The following is a 21,978-nucleotide window of genomic DNA, read 5'->3' on the forward strand; positions in this document are numbered from 1 at the left end:
GATCTAAATACATGTGAGAATTGGAGGAGTGCAGATCAGGCTCTGACCTTTACAGTTCCAATCTTCAGCGTTTTACAAGTGCTTTTATTGCTCTCACAGTTTGAACTTGTTCTGCACAGCCAAATCCCTGTGAAATTTGATAAAATCTCCAGGTAAGGCTGGACCCCATCGTTGCTGTGGAGGATTTAGGTGCTGTTATTCCAGCAAAACATGACCTTGCATTAGGTTTTCCATGGCATACTATGGACCTTGAGCTCTGCATTCATAAAACCCCACAAAGGGCACAGTTCCAAGCTCTGTGAAAAACTGGCTGTGCTTCTACAATTTTATTCAGCAAGAAATCAGTGCTGTGCGTCACTGGTCAAAAGATGACTAAGCTCTGGTTATAAATGATAGAAACTGTGAGGATTTACAGCTTGATTATCCCTTTTTACTCCTTTGGAGTAATACCTTACTTCTTCACCAAGGAATTAGAGATAAGCAAATCTTTAAATGAGGTGTTTGCTCAAGAGCTTTGCCCATAAGAAATGTATTTATGAATATATTAAGTGTTTTCTGGAATTAGGGCCAAAGCAGGAGGAGGCAGCAAGAGTCCAGGTTTAGAGATTGTTTCTTGTACATCAGCACAGGAGACCTGGCTTCAGGGGTGGCCTTTAAAATCCTCATTTCCAAACCAAACAAAAGGAGCTGGGTGAATTCCCAGCTTTACTGAACTCAGGAGCTGGAGTCCCAGCACCTGAGATGTGGCCCTGGGATGTCATCAGAGAGATGTCCTTGTCCTTCACCCAGTCTCCTGCCACTTTTCCCCTTGGAGAATGTGGTGCTGCCAGCCCTGTGGTGGCATTCCTGATCTGCCTGTGGCCAGTCCCAGCAGCCTGGTGACATCACCATGGCACATTTTTACATCTGCCTCCCTGAAAATGTGCAAAGAGGTAAAGGCACAATTCCAAGAGAATCCATCTCTCCCTACCTGACATTAAATTGGGTTCGTTGCCCATTGAACACGAGCTTTTCTCAGTGTACTGGACACCATTCCCTTGCCCAGCCCTGCCATGGTGCTGCAACTTCCTAGTGACAAAAAGTGGGAAAAAAAGAAAGATATGTATCTTTTCCTTAGTGCAGGAGGACAATTAACTAATTAATTTGCCAAATTAATCACTCAATAGCTACATACAATGGCTGGGCAAGCCATAGGCTTCATCCTGGCACAGGCCAAGATTTAAGATGCTCTCCCATCCTGTTCCTCTCTCTAGCAATGCTGCCTGTCCAGGGCCTCTGGGCTCCCTCCAGTTTGGCTCTGGTGGCCCAGGACCAGGCAACTGGAAAAGAGACTTTCTGGGGCTGAGATTTGGTTTGTGTTTGGAATTTATGTGATTTTCAAATGTTTCCTCACCTCTTTTTCACTAATTTGTGAATTAGGAATATAAATTAATATAATAATAATAATAAACAAAGAAAATAAATAATAAACTAGGACAATAATATAAAGTAATTTAAATATAAATGCTTTCCAGAGCTGGGAATATAAACTATTATAAACTAACTTTATGACATAAAATGAAGTTGTCTTAGGAGTGGGATTCTTTAATTGTGAAGTGCTTTGTAATGGCTGCAATTGCTCCATCATAAAACTATTCCCAAGAGGAAAGATGTTTTTAAGGGCCCTAAAGAATAACAGCTGGTCTGGGGATTTTTATGTTCAACAGGGGTCGTATTTCCTTGCTGTGGATTCTTTTAGGAGAAAAGGTTAAAATCCTGCTTTGGTGTAATACCCAAGAGCCAGCCTAGAAGTACCTGGGTGCTGGAAGGTCAAGTACAGACACAGCTATTTGAGGTAATTTTATATTTCCCTATGATAAAATGCAGTTTAAAATACTTTCATGACCTTTTTTTGCTCATTGTTATGAGTCACTGTAGTACTAAACCTGCACTTTTTTCAAAACTAATCATGGCTTACCCATTTGGCATATTTTCTCAGAACAGTTAAGTAAATTATCTCTCATTTTAGGTCTGTGCCTGAGCAAACTTAAACATTGTACAGCAGCAAATGTATTTAGTGTCACAGTGCAATAGAAATTACCAAAAATGGCACAAATGCCATAACCTCATCCCATGCCAGGTTTTATCCCATCCATCCAGTGAAGTAATTATCAAAGATAATAAATTTTAGAGGCTCACATTGAGAAAGCTTGGTTTTTAAACTGGGTGTTTAGAGCCAGAACTGAGTCTGTGACATCATGCCTTGTACAGAGAGGAGCATGTGGAATGTTTACAGTGGGACCATCTGCAAGCAGAGCCACGCTGGAGGAGATCCTGGTTCCAGAGCTGAGGATCACTCAGCAGCCAAGCCCTTTTCTGCTCCAGGAAGGGCAGAGCTGCAGGTGAGACAGAATTTGGGGGATTGAGTGACCAAACTGCAGGTGCTGGTGCTCACTTCACTGATTTCTCCTCAGTCATCTTAATCCTTCTATTTGAGCCTCTGAAACATGGGTTTCCTTAGATTTCCTTGGCAATTACATCCTGTGCATGTGTCTTGTCCAGAGAAGCTGTGGCTGCCCTGTCCCTGGCAGTGTCCCAGGCCAGGCTGGACAGGGCTTGGAACAACCTGGGATAGTGGAAGGTGTGCCTGCCGTGGCATGCTAGAATGATGCTGTTTAAGGTCCCTTCCAACCCAAACCATTCCAGGATTTTATGAAATAGTGAGGCCAAACCCACAGACCATTTGTGCAGGAAGGACCTTGAAACCAAACAAGTTTAGTTCTGACTTTTCTTAGGTTTAGTCATCTGAGAACGGGATAGGCAGGATAAAAATGTTTACCACAAGTCAGTGGGACCTTCTTTCCATGGGCTGACAGGACTTCATGTTGCACCAGGGAGGGTCAGGTTGGATATAAGGAAAAATCTTTTCACTGAAAGGGTTTTTAAATCATTGGATTGGAATGGACTGCCCAGGACAGAGGTGGAATCACAGTACCATGGAATATGCTGAGTTGGAAGGAACCCATCGAGATCATCAAGTCCAGCTCTTGGCCCTGCACAGACATCCCGACATTCCAACCCTGCTCCTGAGAGTGTTGTCCAAGTGCTCCTGGACCTCAGTCCCCATCCCTGGAGGGATTTAGCAGCCATGTAGATGTGGCACCTGGGGACACGGGTTAGCACATACATACTGCCTGGGTTTGGCAGCGCTGAGGTCTCTCGGTGGCCTTAGTGAGCTTTTCCCACCAAAACAATTCTCTGATTTTACTCTTCTTTGCTTCCACGCTCCCACGGTTCTGTGCCCTCCACCGGCAGTGTGTGGCAGGGATGGTGGACGAGGCGATGGTGGCCGCGTCCTCTCGGTGTCACCGCGGGGCAGAGCGAGCACAGCCGCGGTACCGGCGTGCGGACCCTCCGGGCCTGCGGGTGTGCAGGGGGTACCGGGTGTGCCACTGCTGCCGGGCTACCCGGTGTGCCGGGGATGCCGGGGGCGCCGGGCGGCGGCGGGCGCGGCCCCCTCACGGCGTTGCCATGGCGGCCATGGCGCTGCGCTCCGCGGGGGCGGGCGGGGGCGGGCGCGGGGCGGGGCGGGGCGGCCCCTTCAGCACCAGCGCGGCCGCGGACAGCGGCGGCCCCGGCTGGAGCGGCGCGGGCACCGCGCGGGGAGCGTCCCGTACACCCGCACGGAGCGTCCCCTCCACCCGCACGGGGAGTGAGTGTCCCCACAACCGCTCGCTGCGTGAGAGTCCCCACCGCCGCACGGTGACTGAGTGTCCCCCACAGCCGCACGGAGCGTGTCCCCCGCAGCCGCTCGGGAACTGAGCGTCCCCGCAGCCGCTCGGTGAGTGAATGTCCCCCAGCGCCGCTTGGTGCGCGGGTGTCCCCCGCATGGCGAGTGAGTGTCCCCAGAGCGCCCAGCCCGCAGGGCCGGCGGGTCGCGGGTGCCCGCGGGGTTGGGCCGGGCGGGGCCGTTGCGGGAGCGGTTGGGCTCGGTTAAAAAACTTGGGAGAAACCCGGAGCGCTCGGCTCGGCTCGGGCCTTTTCCTTCTCTCTCCGTAAGGCGTTTTCCTTAGAAACTTTAGGGGTGAACTTGTAAAAAGGGCGGCTTGGCGGCGCGGCGGTGCCGTAGGGTGCTGTGTGTGGCTGGCTGCACGTGAGCTCCGTCCCACTACGGGCGTTCCTTCGCATGAATCCTAAAAGCTCCCTGGATCTGGGCAAGCCCTGCCTCGCCACGTTCGTAGTAGCGGTAGTAGGAGCGTGGCATTCCTTACTCGCTCTTGGAAGCTCTGTCATCCCACTTAGATGATGACAGCCCTGGTAGCTGAGGCCTTTTCTCTGTATTCTGCAAGGACCATCCGTGTTTTGGGGGAGGTCACAGCCTGGAGGTGACAGTGACAGTGAAGTGACAGTGACAGCAAGCTGCGATTCTGTGCCCTGAACTATTCGGAAGTGCCTGCATGCAAAGCAAAACTGCTTTCCAGCAACTCGGGGCTAGAATTCTGTGTCTTCCCAGCCCGGAATCACTCTCGTGTGCTCCTTGCCTTCTCCCACAGGCGTCTCTGATACATCTTTGAGCCGCTGCAAATCTGTAATAGCATTAATTGTTCCCTCGGAAAGAGGAGGCTGGGCTCTGCAGGCTCACACGTTGTGTTCCGTGTGCTGCCTTGAGAGTAACAGCCTGTTCGTGGCTCCCATGAAAAGCAGCCAGGTGGGAATGAATGGGGATGTGCCGAATTCTCCGCTAAAGGCCGAGGGATGAATAATACATGACAGTGACTCCAGAGCAGGGACTCTCCCATGCTTTGTGCTCCTCTGACTTCTCCTTAAGCTCTAGAGGCAGATGTGATGGGTCTGTCCCATTCAGATATGTTCAAAACAATCCCTGTGCCCTTTCATCCTCCATGTGCTGTGCCTGCAGCATCCAATACCTGGGAATATGGGCTTGATGTGTGGAGGGAGAATAGCTGTCTGCATTATACCTTCTATTCCTTGTGTCTTATCCCTCTGGCATTCCCGCAGCTTAGTTCAAAGGGAACATCAATAATTCCTTTAATTTGCAGTGCTGCAGACCTTTGACCTCGGGGCAGCGCTGCTTGCACACCATCCCTGCCCAGCTGGGCATCCCAAGCATAACTTTACAGTAAATTTAGTTTTGTTGCCTCATTAGGCACCAGACACACCGGGCTGTGTAAGATCTGTGTGCTCTGGAATGATTCAGCTGTCACACAGAGACATGGTGACCCTTGTGAGGAAAAGCCTGACCCTAAATTCCTGCCCTGCAAGATCAGGGCTTGAGCTCCTGCTCAAGCTCAGGATTAACTGCTGACACAATAGAGTCCCATAATTTATGAATCAACCATAAATCAGGGAGACAGAAGTAGACCAAGTTTCTTGAAAGATCACATTGAGATTGAGTTATTTTGGAGAGTCAATTAAGCAGCATTTAGGCTGGCAGTGGAAATTAATTCATTAATTAACAGTGCTTGAAGGAATTAAATGCTACCCATGTTTCAAAACACTCCTAATCCAGAGTGGTGTTGTGGTTCTGGGCTCTGATGATCAGACTGCAGGAGGGGTTTGGGCTGTGCCACCCATGCTTGGCCACAGCAGGGGGGAATCTTGCTACCTTTGCTCTGTTTTGCCTCTCTCATTCGTGTTGTGAAGCCCTTGCTGGGTCCAGTTGTTGACTGTGTTTGTTGAGTTCTCAGTTCCTTGATGATTCTGCATGTGGGGATAGACTTTTTTTATGGATTTAACATGTAGTTATGTCTTCCATGTCATATACATGTCTTCCATGTCATATATCTCTTATGTTTCTGTGTTTAACCCAGTGGTTTTAATGGATGAAAGGCAATAAACAGTCAGAGGATTTGGAGGCAAATTCCAAGCCAAATTTCACCATCAAAGGATGGGTAACATGGAGTTAGGGATGGTCCCTGGAGAGTGGAAGCCAACCCAGAGTTTACATTGCAGAACTCAGATGCTCAGCCATGAACAGACCAGGCCAGTTCTTCTCCTATTTACACCTGAGTAATTCCTGCTGAACTGAATTGTCATTGTCAATTCCTTCATCAGGAGCTGTAGTGGTGGGATGGGAAGTAATAATTTCAAACTGAAAAATGGCAGATTTCACTTCAATATATGGAAGAAATTGTTCCCTGTGAGGGTGGGGAGGCCCTGGCACAGGTTCCCAGAGAAGCTGTGGCTGCTTCTGGATCCCTGGAAGTGTCCAAGGCCAGGTTGGATGGAGCTTGGTGCACCCTGGGATAGTGGAAGATGTCCCTGCCCATGGCAGAGGGTGGAACTGGATGAGATTAAATGTCCCTTCCAAGCCAAACCATTCCATGATTCTATCAATTTATACCATTTGGATTCAAACATTTAAAAAATATAAATATTTTGGGAATTGCAGTCTGGCTTTTTTGCCTTTGCCACCATGATCTTCATGCAAAAATAATTCTTCAAAGCATCAGCGGAGAATCCAAGATGCCCCAGGGAATCAGCAATGTGCCATTGCCTATGGCCATGCTGAGTTAGTGAGGTGCAGCAAAGGAGAATCCAGCTGCAAAACTTGAGCATAATATTGGGCATGGTTCCTTCATGTTGCAGAATTGCTCACAGGTAAACCATCATTTCAGTTCTTTTCTAGAAAAAATATTTTAGAAGCTCTAAAAACTTTCTTTCAGTGTGTACCACCAAAAGGAGAGTTTTCCTCCATAAAATGCCACAAACGGGTACAGCAGATGTTGATTTATGTCCACATCAGCTGATTTTCTCCTCCATTACCCTTTCTGCTGGATCTTTGCTTATCCAGCAGGTCCTGTTGCCCTGACATCCAATGTCAGGTTGGATGTTTTTGCACATTTGGTGAAAGCTTGAGTCAGTCTTTCTCCCCAACTTGGTGTCGTCAGGTGCGTGATGGTCATTATGAATTATTGATAGTGATGGAAAAGTCACGAATGCACAGCTGTGCTGCAGGGCCTGGGCCTTTTTCTTGGGTTTAATCATCACTTTATCTCCTCTCTGCCTTTTAGTAATAATGTCAACAGAGATTTCGTGCTGCCGTCACCACAAAAGAGAAGCAGTTCCCAGTTCTGCTGCTGCAGCCAGAATCCTTTTTTCCTGTTGTATTTTGCCCAGAGTTCTGCAGATTTTTCAACTGCAAACTAGAAAACATTTCACTTATCAAAAAACTATTTTCTGTGGAAATCTTGGCTGTTACTGATGCAAAATTAAACATAAACTCCTGTGCAGCAAATACTTTGAAGATAATGAATAATTCATCTCTTTCCCCCCACTTTTACAGTGTAACTCATAAAATTGGGAAAATGGCATTAAAGTGAAATCCCACTGCTGTGTTTTGTATTCAGAGAGTAACTTTCTAATATAAGGATGGAAATTAATTCATAAAAATATGAATTCTATATGAACATTGTAAACACAAATAGCAACATAGTTAAATAATGGAAGACACAGTAATCTTTGAGTAGCCTGTGAGACACAGTCCTGTGGAGGTGCCAGCCCAGCCTGCTCCAGGATACAGAAGTTTTTCCAATTGAATTTAAACTCCCTCCCTTGCTGTAGCAATAGGGAAGAGCCTTTATTTGGAGGGATCCTTGACTGCTTCACAAATCAACCTGGAGCCTGGGCCTGGAGCTCACAGCTTCTGCCATGAAATGAAAATACTCCTGGAGTGGAACAGAATAATTGCTCAACAGAAACACTTTTCTAACCTGTGCAGAGCAGAGCAGGGGTGAGGCAGAGAAGCCTTCAGGGTGCATTTCCTTCATCCTTTGGGCTCCTCCCAAGGAAAACTCCAAATCCACTCTGGGTGAACCATCAGAACCCACCCTCCATGGCTCAGTACTGGCTTAGAGGGGAACCCCCAGACTGCACTGACTGAAGGAACTAAATGCAGCTTCCAGCAAGGGGGTTTGGGGTGTGATCAGTCAAAAAAGAGAGATCCATTCAGTGGATGTGGTTGTGTTGGAGCCCTCTCAGAACAGCCAGAAATGTGATCCAGGAGAATCCTCTCATGGTTTATGGGGATATTTGATTGTCCTTTGGTGTAGATGAGGGGAAGATGTTTCTGGAGAGTTCCTGAGGAGAGCCTTGACTTTGTAATGCCCTTTTTACCCTGAAAGCAGCCCAGCTTTAGGGCTGCAGTGGCACATGGTATCACTCATCCCTCTTCCTCTGGCATTTGAAGAGGAGAGATGATTATGAAGATGGTTAATAGATGGAAAAGAAGGATTGTTTCAATTTTTACCTTGCCTGCTTTTGCTGCAGTTTAGTCATAATAATGAGAGTTTTTGATAAGTGAGCTTTAGATTGAGTCACTGGGATCTCGAGTGAGTAAATAGATTTTGGGATTAGTCTGAGGAGCTGAGTAGAGCAGTCAGGGGAAGCTGCAGCACACAGGGGGAGGAAGGAATCTTTGGGACCCTTGGCTCTTTTCCCTGCCAGTTCAGGGGGCATCACCTGGAAATGCCCTGGGAGAGCTCATGAGGTGCTGAGCAGCCTCCACATCCACCAAAGATTTGAGGTCCACCTGGAAGGTTTGAGGGTCAGTATTCCTCAGGGTGAGACCTGGGAGTGGGGACACCCAAAGGAGTAACCAGCTGGGAAATTGTGGCACAGAGGGAAATCCAGGGCACAGAGCCCCACATCATCTCCCAGACCCTGCTGCATCTCAGGATAGTCCTGTGCTCCTTAGTCACAGAAGCACCAGGGAAAAGGCTTGGGAATGGCTTTGTTGGTGCATGTTGCCATAATTCACATCCCCAGTTCAGGAGCAGGGAGATGGTCTCTTTAAAACACAGGGTAATTGTTGACATCATCATTTTTATTTTTGTTTTTCCTCCAGCTGAAAAATCCTGGGAACCCTGAGCATAGAGTAAGGAAATGATGCTTTTTCCTGTGGTGACTGAGCCAATGAAAGGCAGCTGTTGGGAATAATGTCCCAGTAGGCAAAGCAGCTCATCAATCTCAGCTGCTGCTTCTATGAACATATTATATAATAATGCCTCTTCTACAAAGAAAATGCTATAAAGGTCTCTCTCTTCTTCCCCTAAATATCACCAGGGGAAGCCATAAATTCTGCTCCAGTCTTAATCTGTTCTATCAGGGTGATATATCCATTAATGGATATCATATATCCATTAAACCTTCCATCCTTGCACAGAAAGAAATAACAATATTTCAGCATTAAAAAGAAGTTTGTATTTTTTTTGCAAAGTGACTGATTTGTCTGACTTTTCCAGACTCCACATGCTGAGATCCTTTTATCTAAGCAGCCCAGAACTCTTCCCTTTGCCATCAAGGCCTCACTGGCTGCTCACTGCCAGGCTCAGAGCAGAGCTCAGCCCTTGCCAGACTTAACCCTTTATTCAGCTGCCAACATGAGCCATCAGTGCACGGATTTGGGAGCAGGTCAGGAACATGCATTCAGCTAATTAGTGGCCCATCAGGAGTTGGAAAGCAAATGAAAGCTGCAGACAGGCCCTGGCACAACAGACAGGTCCTCACAGGGTGAGCAAAGTAAGTGCTGTGCTTCTGGCAGCACTAAAATGGCATTTTCAGGGATAAAAATTCGCCTGCTGTAGCAGGGAGGAAAAATCCATTCTATTCCTAATAAAGGAATAACACAGTCCATACCTCCTTGGGCTATAATTTCAGCTTTTCCAGCAGATTATGCAGATATTTACACATAAATCATACTTTAAATATTATCTTTAATAAGAACCATATGTAATTTGAGCATAAAAGCTGAGATTGTGGAACACAACTCAACAAGGAGCAAATTTCTGTGAATACCAACTCACACAGTGGACAGGCCCTGCTTGGGATAGTCAGGGAACCTGAGTGGCTGTTGTGAGCTTTGCAGGATGGGGTGCTGGAATGGGAGGTCTTGCAAAGAAAGCCTGAGAATACTGACTGTCAGCACATGTTTGAAATGAGACACAAATAAAAGGAAGTGCCTTTAGGATAGCAGGTGAATATTTACAGAAATATTTCATTCCAGCACATGGCATGAGCATGGAAATTCTAGCAACAGGACCCTGGGCTTACTCTAAATGAACCATGTGCCAGGAAACAAGAGCTTCCTGTCAGCTGCACACTCTGATAGAAAGAATCTAAAGCCACTACACAATTCATAATACTTCATTCTGCTGAATTATTATTCATTCTAAATTTTATATGACTCTACTACATCCCTGCTAATTTGCATGTCTATTAATCATATTAAATTCCCACTCAAAATCCTGTAGGGAAAATGGCAGGTTTGTTAATATCCTTGCAGAGGATTAAGCATGACCTGAAACCCAGAATCTTTATAAACCCTTTGGTGCTTTCTCCACTACTTTTCCCTTACCATTCCCAACTTCAAAGTCTGTTGCACCTGCAGGACTGCCAGGCTGTAATGCATCATTTATTATGTCCAGCAGGTGACCGGTGGTTAACACTGATCTCCAAATGAATCTGATTGTTTGTTGGGTTTTATTTCCTGCAGCTTTCCCGGGGAGCTTTGTGTTTCTGTCAGCGACAAGATGACAATTCATATTTCTACCAAATGATCCAGTGACTCATCCTATTAACTCTGCTGGAATACACACTCCCAGTCGTCCTGCCACGGTGAGTCCGTGGGATTTTGCATTCTTGCTGGGAGTATTATTCAGGATTTAGTCCATAAATATGTGTTTGGTAGTAGAAATAAGCTTTTCCTAAAGCAGGAACTTCCCAGGGATGACCACAGCCCCAGACAGACTAAAGATTGTAAATAGCACCTATTTTTTAAAAGTTATTGAAGTGTTTTAGAGCAATTGAGATACTGACCTCCTGTTTTTAAAAGGGCTTGGTTGGTTTGGACTGGAGGCCTTGTGAGAAGTAGCCTCATGTGTTGTGGGAACTGATATCAAGTCATGATAAATAGGCCCTTGAAAATGTTGCCCTGTGAGGGGATCCCCATCTGGCTAAGAATGAGTCTACCATGAGTCATGATGGAAAAATGGGACATCCAAAAAACCCCAAATATCCAACATGACAGAATATGGATTATGATTTCATACTGGGTGCCCAAGTTAAACTCCTCAGTTTGTGCCTCCTGAGAATTCTCAGGTCATTGAGTCAATATCCTGTAATATTCCAGCAGAAACAGAATCCCAGGATGGTTTGGGTTGGAAGGGACCTTACATCCCATCTTGTTCCATGGGCACAGAAACATCCTGGTCTGGGATGTTCCAAGCCCTGTCCAGCCTGGCCTTGGACACTTCCAGGGATCCAGGGCAGCCACAGCTTCTCTGGGCACCCTGTGCCCGCCTCCCCACCCTTAAAGGAAAGAATTTCTTCCCAATATCCCATCTAACCCTCCCCTCTTTCCCTTAAAGCCATGATCCATGTTCCTTTTGTTGGGTGGAAAAAGTAGGACACATTTTTGTGGATCAAGTCTTGTCCTGTATTTACTTTTTGTGCCCTTGAAGGTGCCATTCTGTGGCACAGCCCAAGCCCACAGCTTTGCATTTTGCCCACCTTGCAGCCTTATCTGCCAGGGAAGAGCTGAGCTATCATTTGTTATCCCAAGGAAACTCAGTGGGAGCTGGACTGAAAACTGATGGCAATTCATGCGTTATCACTTGATAACAGGATAAATAAACACTGCCTTCACCACTGCATTGACATTAATGGAAGGGAAAACTCATGGAAAGCACTGTCAAAGCAGTTTAAATATGTCCCCATTTAGGTTTCCCAGATGTTTTACTGCTTCTCCTTGTCTCATCTGGGTTTAAATTACGACTGGAAGTCCCTCCACATTTGACATTCCTGCCTTTGGAGTTTATGCCAGCTGCAGTTCTGAAGTAAGTGAGCAAAATGCTTCCAAATGTCCAGCTTCATAGAGAAATGGATCTTTGAATTAAAATAAAGCTTTAGCAGGAGATCATGGACATTTATAGTGATGTATGTCATGTGTAAACAGGAAAACCAGTGCAGAGGTGAGAGGAATGGCAGAATTTCTGTGGGTGTTTCTGGAGTGATCCCCCAAAACAAGGCCACCACAGCAGCTCCCAAGACATTTTGCTACATCTCTTTCTCAGACTCTTCTCCCAGGGAACAAGGGACAGGATGAGGGGAAACAGCCTCAAGGCATGCCAGGGGATGGGCAGGTTGGACAGCAGCAGGAACTCCTTCATGGAAAGGGTAGTCAGGCCTTGGAAGGAGCTGCCCAGGGAGGTTTGGAGTCCCCATCCCTGGAGGAGTCCAAGGAACACCTGAAGGTGGCACTCGGAGCTCTGGGCTGGTGACAAGGTGGGGATCAGGCACTGGTTGGACTCGATGGTCTTGGAGGGCTTTTCCAACCTCCCTCGTTCTGGAGTTCTGTGATCTGTGCAAAGTCCCTGCACAACTGATTTCAAGTGCAAAGTAAAAAGAATTGAAGCATTTAAATATTCCCAACCTTTATTGTAAACAGAAAAACATGGGAGCAGATAGAAGCAAAAGGAAGAGGATGGAGCTGCCACAGCTGCACAAAACCTATTTCAGCTGTATCCTGCCTGAAAATGCCAGCACATGGCAAACCCTTTGAAAACACACTGAATCAACATTATGGAATATATAAAAAGAGAATCTAAACAGTTTATCAGTAAAATATGAGCTAAATTTGATGAGACTGTTCTCTAGACTGCAAGTATCTGTTTCTATGAAAGTTGTGGGGTACATGAAAGCTGTCATTAGCATGGCAGATTTGCTTCATTCAGATGTAAAGCCAGATCTGCTTGGATTTTTTTGATGAAGCTCATGCACAGTGGAGTGCTAAGAGGTGGTTAATGAAACATTTTAGCATCATTGTCAGCCCAAACTCAGAGTTGCTTGCTCCAAAGAGAAAATTAGAGCCTCTAATTTCAATAGAAAAATAAATTATAAAATTTAACAATATTATGTTTAAGTATCCAAACATTTTTCCCCATTGTGACTGCTTTATCAGGTGAAGGTGACCACTCAAGGACAAGTTGGAAGTTGAGTCAGGGAAACATTTTTCTAACCTTATAATAAGAATGATATATCACAAGACCTGACTGGGTCTGATCCATCTTATTCTGTGCTTCTCTAGCCAGTGTATGTAAAAGAAAACACCCTGAAAACTGCTTTTCTTCATCCTTTTTTCTGGCAGAGATCTTAAATCAGATGGGATTCAAGTCTATTGCAATTTATGGTAACATTTTTAAATCCATAAACAGAAAAACTTCTGAAAAATCACTAGGAGGGAATCACAGTAAATTAAAATATTGATGAAGTGTGGAAAAACACCCCTTTTGAATTTCATTGCTGTGGTGGTGATGTTTGTGCAGCTTCCATTTGCCCATGTGCAGACTTTAGGACAAGAAAACCCTGAATGTGGAGCACATGAGATGCTTTGGGGTATTTGTGTGGAAGGAGTTTCACAAAGGGAATTCTTTGGCAGGGTGCCGCGGGGAAGGCTTAGGGACAGCTGGGATTGGGGGTGCCAGTGAGGTGAGATGTAGCTGCATCCAGGGATCACAGAATCCCAGGATGGCTTGGTTGGAAGGCACCTTAAAGATCATCTCCTTCCAGTCCCACTTCCACTGTCCCAGGCTGCTCCAAGCCCTGTCCAGCCTGGCCTTGGACACTTCCAGGGATCCAGGGGCAGCCACAGCTTCTCTGGAATCTGTGCCAGGCCCTCAGCACCCTCTCAGGGAGGAATTTCTTTCTAATTTAATCTAAACCTCCCTTCTTTTTAAAACCATTCCCCTGTCCTATCACTCTCTTCCCATGTAAATTGATCATCCTCCATTGCAAACAGCAGCACTTTCCAAGGAATAAAGTGATTTTCCAGCCCCTTTTCTAATTAAGCAGCTCAGTACTCACTTGTGCTTGGCTTCATCCAGGTGCTGTGGTCACATGCAGGGAGTTTCCTTCCCTTCATCCCAGGATCTCTTGTTTTACACAACACTTGGACTAATTACAGCCTCAGTGTTGCTGCTGATGTATTGTAACTGAGGTTAATTACATTAATAATAACTCCTGGCATTAACCTGAGCACCTCAGTAAGTAAATTTGCCCCTGCTTTGAGAAATCAGGTTCTTAATGACTATAAAAGTGCCTGGAAATTGTTCTTTTTGCCAGAGAAGATTGAAGAAAATAACAAAATCCTTCCAGGAGAGTGAAAGGTAAAAGTATTGGCTTGCAAACTGGTAGAAAATTAGCAAATAATAAAAAATACTACTACTACTAGTAATGTTTATTTAGGCTTACCTGCAAATTAATTATATTTTTGAAAACTGAATTCCTGGGTTTTTTTCCTAGTACATTTTTCTCACTTGTCAGAGTTGAAGGTGTTATTTCAGCACACAATTCTTTAATACTTATCATAAAACATTAATGGTGAGACAGAGCTCCCAAAGACTCCTCAGATTCTCCAGGAATCACTTCAGAGAAATGACATTTTGAGGGATGCCTCTTCAACACAAAATAGAGATTTAGTGCCATTACCTTCTCCTTTCAGTTTCAAACCTCAGTATATTGCAATAACATCTGAAATGCCTAAAAACATGTAGCAATAAAGGAAGGATTTCTAAGCTTATTTAGAGATACGTCCATCTTCTGACTTTCCAAGTGTTTGAAGAGGGTCCCTCTGCTAAAAGAGGGTTGAATTTCAACACTCCCTTCTCTGCTCCCTTTTTTTTTTTTATGGCACAGCATCAGCCTCAGAAAGGTCAAGGTTTTGCAATATTAAACAAATGCCATAATAAAAACTACTGACAATTTTATTTAATTCTGACCATTTTAAGTTTGCTAGGGGATCATTTGGGCCAGTCCACCATAATCTGGCATATAAAAAGCTGGACTTGATGATCTTGGAGGTCTTTTCCAGCCTTTATTCTGTGACTCTATGAAAGACTTAGGTGACAACATGGCAGCAAAAACATTTGAACAAAAACTTCTCCTTCCAACCTGCCTCTACCCAAGGTTGTCCCACTTCCAGAATTAACAGTAGATCTCTGTAAAGGCTGGTTTTTGGGACAGACTTGTACTGAGTTGTCATAAAGGCTCTGAAAGATGCATAGCTATAGTTTTAAAGGAATAAGCATGGAATTCTAATGAATTTTCAATGGTGAAATCATTAGCATGTAAAATTGGCAGGGCTGTGAAGGGCAGTTTCTCTCCTTTTCAGTTCAAATGTTGTGTCCTCTAAATGCCTGCAGGAAAAATGTGGATATTTCTGAATACACCTGAAAACATACCTGTTAAGGGTGTGGAATTATACACTATGTATCTGATGCCAGGAGCTACGTGGTTGTGCCAGACCTATGGGACTGATTCCAAGACCTTCACACTGTCAGTTAAATTCCCAACTTCAGTCCCACTTTCGCCAACTTTTAAAACATTCCCTCAGCTTCAAACATCTGGTTAGTCCCATTCTTTGTCATGGGGCCAGGAAGGTGCTTGGAATTACATATGCTCCTGATCAGCCTAATGGGAGCTGAAATTCCAGCAGAAGTATGTGAAATAGAGCTCTGTCATATTCCCAAGCCATTTGGCAGCTCACAAGTTACTTGAAATTACTAAAATATTCCAGAGTGTGGAATCTGAAGGCGAGGGAAGGGGAATGTATGACAACGTACATATGGAGTCACCACTGGTTAAGAAACAACAGTGGGGACTTTTCAGTAGTGTTGTTACTTAGTTTGATTTTACTTTATTTTTATCCTTGAGCTTTGGCTGAAAGAATATGTTTGAGCCATCTGGCTGCAGAAACACTCGGGGGTGTTTCGAAAGCAGGTTTTGGGTGCTGGCAGACTCCCAAGGCACTTTTCCACCCAGCTGGTGCCTCACTGAGACCCTTCAGACGCCACCTGGCCACCACCTGAGTGGCTCATCTCCTTGTTAAACATGATGCTACGAATTCAAGATATCATTTTAAACTGACAAATTCCCAAAGCTGAGCTTTATCCCATGTATTCTATAGGTGCTTCTTTCCTGAGGTCCTTTTTCCACAAGACTGGAAGGGGTTTTCTCACCAGATCTGCAAACCACGACTTGCAGCATTGATACATTAATGTAAAACATGGCTTATGGTTTAGAAGGAAATATTTTCCACAGAAACATCATGGAAACAACTTGACAATTATCAGCTATCCAGTCCTCAAACCACAAGTGATATTAAAGGATGCGTGTGTTTAGATGATCCATAGAGACCAAAGTTCATCCAAGGCATATGGCTGGATAAACAGGGAGCAGGTTGCAACATTCCTGGTTTTCACAAAAGAACTTCCTAGTCTTTCAGTACTTTTAAGTATTCAAGTCACTGGAGATCAAGGGAGATGTCTAGGCAGGACAGCAAGAACAAATTTGCTCATTTTGCTCATTTTATCTCTTCCCAGCGAAATTTATTTGGAGTTCCATTAGAACCACCAAGTACTTGGTGTTATTAACCTTTGAGTACTTTTAAATTGGGTCTATATGGTTTGCTGCATTTACTTTGAGTCATGGGTTATACAATAACGTGATGGCTTCTCAGCAGGATTAAAACCTGAGTACATTAAAATTCAATTAAAAGCCTGTGACAAGTGCAGTGGTTGACTCAGACCGTTAACTGGGGTTGTGTCTCTAAAATGAACAGCTCTGTCACTACACTGAGGGAGGAAGTTTGATATAACCAAGTGAAATGTCCTCTCTGGTATTCCAGAAAGTTCTAACATTTGTCTCTAATTCCTCTTTCTCCCTCTTTAGCCAACCAATATCACAATGACTGAGGACTTGGACCACAGATTCAGTTATCTCACCTGGGATCAGATTAAAATCCTGGATCAGGTTTTGACCGAGGCTATACCTATTCATGGGAGAGGAAACTTTCCGACCCTGGAGGTAAAGCCGAAGGATATAATCCATATGGTAAAGGAGCAGCTCATTGAGAAGCAGATCCATGTCAGGGACATCCGCCTGAATGGTTCCACTGCCAGTCACATCCTGGTGAAGCACAATGGCACCAGTTACAAGGACCTGGACATCATTTTTGGAGTGGAACTTCCCAGTGAGCTCGAGTTCCAGGTGGTTAAGGAAGCAGTTCTCAATTGCCTATTGGACTTCTTGCCAAAATGCGTCAACAAGCAAAAAATCACGGCTCAGACCATGAAAGATGCCTACGTGCAGAAGATGGTCAAAGTCTCCACCGACCACGACCGCTGGAGCCTCATCTCCCTGTCCAACAACAGCGGCAAGAACGTGGAGCTGAAGTTCGTCAGCTCGCTGCGGCGGCAGTTCGAGTTCAGCGTGGACTCCTTCCAGATCATCCTGGACTCCATCCTGGCCGTCTACAGAGCCTCAGACCGGCCCCTGACACAGGACTGCCACCCCGCCGTCATCGCCGAGAGCATGTACGGGGACTTCAACCAGGCCATGGACCACCTGAAATACAAACTGATCTCCACCCGGAACCCGGAGGAGATCAGGGGAGGCGGCCTCCTGAAGTACAGCAACCTCCTCGTCCGTGACTTTAAGCCGGCGGATGAGGCTGAAATTAAATCTCTGGAACGTTACATGTGCTCCAGGTTCTTCATTGATTTTCCCGACGTTGCCGAGCAGCAGAGGAAAATCGAGTCCTACCTGCGCAACCACTTCATCGGGGAGGAGAAGAGCAAGTATGACTACTTGATGACCCTGCGTGGGGTGGTGAACAAGAGCACAGTCTGCCTCATGGGGCACGAGCGAAGGCAAACCCTCAATATGATCACAATCCTGGCTTTAAAAGTGCTCGGAGAACAGAACATCATCCCCAACGCGGCCAACGTCACGTGCTACTATCAGCCTGCTCCCTATATCAGTGACAGAAACTTCAGCAACTACTACATTGCCCATGGACAACCCCCTGTGTTCTACCAGCCGTACCCTTTCCACATACAGCTACAGAGCGGGATGGTGTAGGAACGCTCCAACCTCCAAGCACTCACCGCTCCTCTCTTTCCAGTTCTCTCCTTAATAAAGGCCTCATTAAAGCGAGTTTTATCAGCACTTTTGAGTTAAGGACATATTTTTGTGCAAGTTGCCAAAGTTGTTTGGTTGGTCAATGTCTAACTCACCATTACGCAGGTGAAATACGTGAAGCGTCTGTCATTCGTGAAGTGTTTATACCTTGACGTGTGTTTGGGCTGTATTTTTTTGCAATGAAAAGAGAAGGATATAAATTATTCTAATTTTGTAAAAAAGAAATGCACTAAGTTCTGGGTTCTAAAAGAAAAAGAAATTCTTAAGCAAAATTTAAATGGTGTCAATGAAAACTGAAACCAATGAAATACCTCTCTGTAGAAATGCCTGATGTTAGAAGGGACAGTGCTCTGGGTGTGTCAAAGTCAATCATCCCTTGGTTTTAACCATGCAAAGTTCCAGCAACTTTTATTTGCAGCACCTTTGAAAACACACATTGCTGGGTCATCTCTTGGTGGCTGATCGTTCCTCAGGTCAGTCAGAGACTCGGGGTCCCTCCCCTCCCCAGAGTACTGGTTTGTACTGGTGAGCAGGAAATGCCCCTACCAAGAACAGACTCGGCATTTTGTGTATCTGAAATTTCCACTGATCCCAGGGAAAGATTTGGCTGCTCAAGTCAGGCAGCATCAGAGCCCAGGATCTGCCTCACAGGTAACAAAAGCTCTAAGAGGTACAACTACTCTGATTAAATTGGTTTTGAAAACCAAGGCAAGAGGATGAAAAAGGAGGTGAAAACTGAGCAGAATGGGCTCACTTTCTCTCACTAATTTGTTATTGATCACAGCTGCTTTAATGCACAACAAACAGAGTCAGGAAAAAACTCCAAAAGCCCAGGACTGGCGCTATTTTTAGGTGAATTAAAACAAATCCTTGGCAGTGGCATTTGAAAAACTGTTTTATACTGGTAAAGTCCTATCTGTGTTTAGATACCTGCACACATCCACCGGTAGCAAACGAGGATTTACGATCAGGAAGCAAAACATGAATTATACATTTGTGTGTGTGTGTGAGTGTTTACCAAAGATAAGTTTTAAACATGTCACATAAGTGCCTCCCTGTGCCAGTTGCTCCATGAAATGCTGGAAATGGTGCCAGAGAGCTCCTAAATTATGGAAACATGGAAAAGGAAACACTCCCTGGGGTGGCAGAGTGTTTGTAGCAGCAACGGGCAGAGGGTTTGCTCCAGGATGAGCAGGTTTGGGACAGATGGATCTGAGGTGGGGTCACCAAAACCAAACTTGGGAAAAGGAATATGGAACAAGAAAGACTAGCAGGAAAAGGAGGTTTGGAAGGGGTGTGGGTATAAAATGGGAACAGCCAACTGGAAATGCAAACTGTAGAGTCTCTTACATCGACTTTGTGTGTCGCTGTGTTGTCCCTGTCGCTGCTCATCCTCATCTCCTGCTCCAGAGCAGTGGCTGCATTGCATCCATTTACAACAGGTGTCAGACCTTGGGAATTCCTTCTACTTGGGCACAAGAGTTTGATTTATTTTACAGAGAAATGTGGTCCATAAATGTGCTGTTTTGAATCCAACATTTCTAAATTTTCTAAGGTCTGTGAAGTCCGATTGCTGGTGAAATGTAGCTTCCCTTTTCCCCATTATATTCCTGTAGATTTGAACAAAGAATTGTTCAAAGACCATCATCACTAAAGTTAACTTTTTTTCTGTAAAATACAGTGCAAAAAACTGGTATTTATACAACATAAGAAGGGTTTGCTGATGAATCTGATTCATTTTGTGATGTCTTTCATGAACAGAGTACTGTTACTTTTGCTGATGTTTCAGGTATGTCCAATTTGGTGTCTGAAAGCACACTTTATTCCACTTCCACTAAGATCTTTCCATTGGTTAACTATAATTAATAAAACCATCAATTCTAATTGCTCTGTGATCAGCTATGGTAACACCATGTCTGCATGAAAGCACTTCCAGGGAATTCCCCCTGTCAGGAGCAAAATGGAGTGAGACATGGTGGATTCCTTTCATTTCTGTTTTAATTGAACTGTCAGGATGACAAAGGGAACCTTTCCATTTCGTTTGGTGTTTGCCATGTTAAATAGCACTGTGAAATTCTGTAAGAGCCTTACGTGGGTCATGTCCCTGCTACTGCTTGGGATCTGCAGGGATGAGGAGCTGAGAGCTGGGCTGGGGAATCTGTGGGAATCAGGCATCCAAATGCCTTAAATTTCAGGAGGAAGGGGGCTCCTAATCTCTTTAGATTTGTTGGAAAGTCTCAGTCCATCTGCACTGACCTGTGACCTTAATGTAGTGTTGCCACATTGATTTATTACTCCTCCACTCCTGGTTTCCGTGGTTGCTGGGTGGAAAAATGGGTTGATCTTCCCAAGAACCAGGGAACAGGACAGGCAGGAAGGAGCATTTTCAGCATGTCTTGCATGGCCAGTGATCCAAAACCCAGAAAAATTCTTCAATAAGGTGTTCTTTAACCAACAAGTAGAAACATGCATTGGGTAAAGCACTAAAATACTTTTAAAATCAGATATTGTGGAAGTATCAGGAGTGGTGAACTCACTGTGGATTTGTATAAACCAGCCTGTGCACTTGTACAGAACTTTATTTAAATATATATTGAATTCTGTCACCTCTCTGTTGATCCAGGTTAGGTAAGGAAGGGCTCAGCCAAAGTCCTTGGAGCTGGTGGGAAGAACCCACCTGACTGCAATGGGCTTTGTACCCCAGGAAAGAGGAAAGACTTTGGGGAGCACCCACAGGCAAAGGTACAAAGACATCAATATGCAAAAATCTCTCAGGTATAAATAAACCCTTTAGATTTATGGAAGAAGGTCTAATATTTCTTACCTAGAGATAGTTCAGTTCTGAAGGTTGAGGTTGTGATTTTGTATATGTAAGCATATACATATATGTAATTTATTTAGCCTTACATATATAAAATCTCGTGTATCTACACCTACAGGGGCAATTAACAAAACCTGATGGTTTTAATTATTTCCTTCCAGATGTTCTATTGATACCTGGCAGCAGTAATTAACCTGGAGGGGCTTTTTTTGTTCAAGGTCATAATGACTCTGTAAAGTAATATTAAAAAGGGGATGATGTATTGATTGCTGTTTGCTAAACACTGATATCAGTGTGTAGGATGAAATATTGGAACCTCTTCTCCAGTTGTTACTGATTTTATCATGTGCAGATCTAAATCTACAAAGAATTGAGAGTTTTCTCAGTGCCAGTCTCCTGAGCTTCATGTTTGCATTATAATTATATCTCGTTGTTACAATCTGTTCAATGATTATAATGCCTGGAAATTGTAATGCTGATTTTATTTAATCACAAAACTTCTTAGGGTTTACAGCTTAAAGTAATCTAATGTTGTCAGGACCTAAGTGTAACAGTTTCAAGTGCTTTCCTTAAAAAAAAAAATGTCCTTTGAATTTTGTGTTTTGTTGTAAAAGGTCTATTTGAAGCAAATACTTTATGGTAGTTCCTTTAAAATGTATTTTGTGAGCTTTATACTCGACACGTTACAGAGGTTTTTGCAATGGATAAAAGAAAAGCAAATTGTTCTCAGTGGAGGTGTTGCCTCTCCATGCGTTACCTGGAGCCTGAGGATCTGTGAGGGGATTTGGGTGGTGTTAGAGGAGCTACAGTGATAAATTGGAAATGAATTTGTCGTTATTCAGGTGTGGATTCAAGATGAGCTGCAGAAATACCTGGAGAAAGAAGAGCAGCGAGCTCAGTTTTGGTTTGATCCTTTTTCTATTAAATAATCACATGGAAGGGCGTTCAGGACAAAGCTGTTGCAGATGAAATATTCCTCTTAATGTGCCATCTGAAGCTGTGGAAAAAATATTGTAATGCTACAAATGTGTAAGAGTCACACCAATTTGTAGGTCATTAGTCCACGGTGTTGACTGGTGCCTTGGGGTCTTTGGGGGGTGATCATTAAAAGAACATTTTATTTAACGTGTGGTTTCCTGTAATCCCTTGGTTGCTCCAGCTGGAGCAGGCAGGTTTCTCCA

At 44.6% G+C, this 21,978-nt stretch overlaps 1 protein-coding gene across 1 annotated transcript; it reads left to right on the forward strand.

Annotated features, from left to right (window-relative positions):
* Positions 1 to 3,622: 3,622 nt before the first annotated feature.
* Positions 3,623 to 21,922, forward strand: TENT5D (terminal nucleotidyltransferase 5D). The gene is made up of 3 exons (XM_059859152.1): positions 3,623 to 3,820; positions 10,493 to 10,614; positions 16,726 to 21,922. Exon 3 carries the CDS (start codon positions 16,741 to 16,743, stop codon positions 17,914 to 17,916), a length of 1,176 nt encoding a protein of 391 aa, XP_059715135.1. The 5' UTR covers positions 3,623 to 3,820; positions 10,493 to 10,614; positions 16,726 to 16,740; the 3' UTR covers positions 17,917 to 21,922.
* Positions 21,923 to 21,978: the final 56 nt, after the last annotated feature.

This window comes from Haemorhous mexicanus, chromosome 14 (genome assembly GCF_027477595.1).
Source record: "Haemorhous mexicanus isolate bHaeMex1 chromosome 14, bHaeMex1.pri, whole genome shotgun sequence".
Classification (NCBI taxonomy): domain Eukaryota; kingdom Metazoa; phylum Chordata; class Aves; order Passeriformes; family Fringillidae; genus Haemorhous; species Haemorhous mexicanus.

What these genes read in the sequence shown, in the direction of transcription:
- TENT5D (XM_059859152.1), top strand. Translation starts at nt 16,741, where the DNA reads ATGACTGAGGACTTGGACCACAGATTCAGTTATCTCACCTGGGATCAG.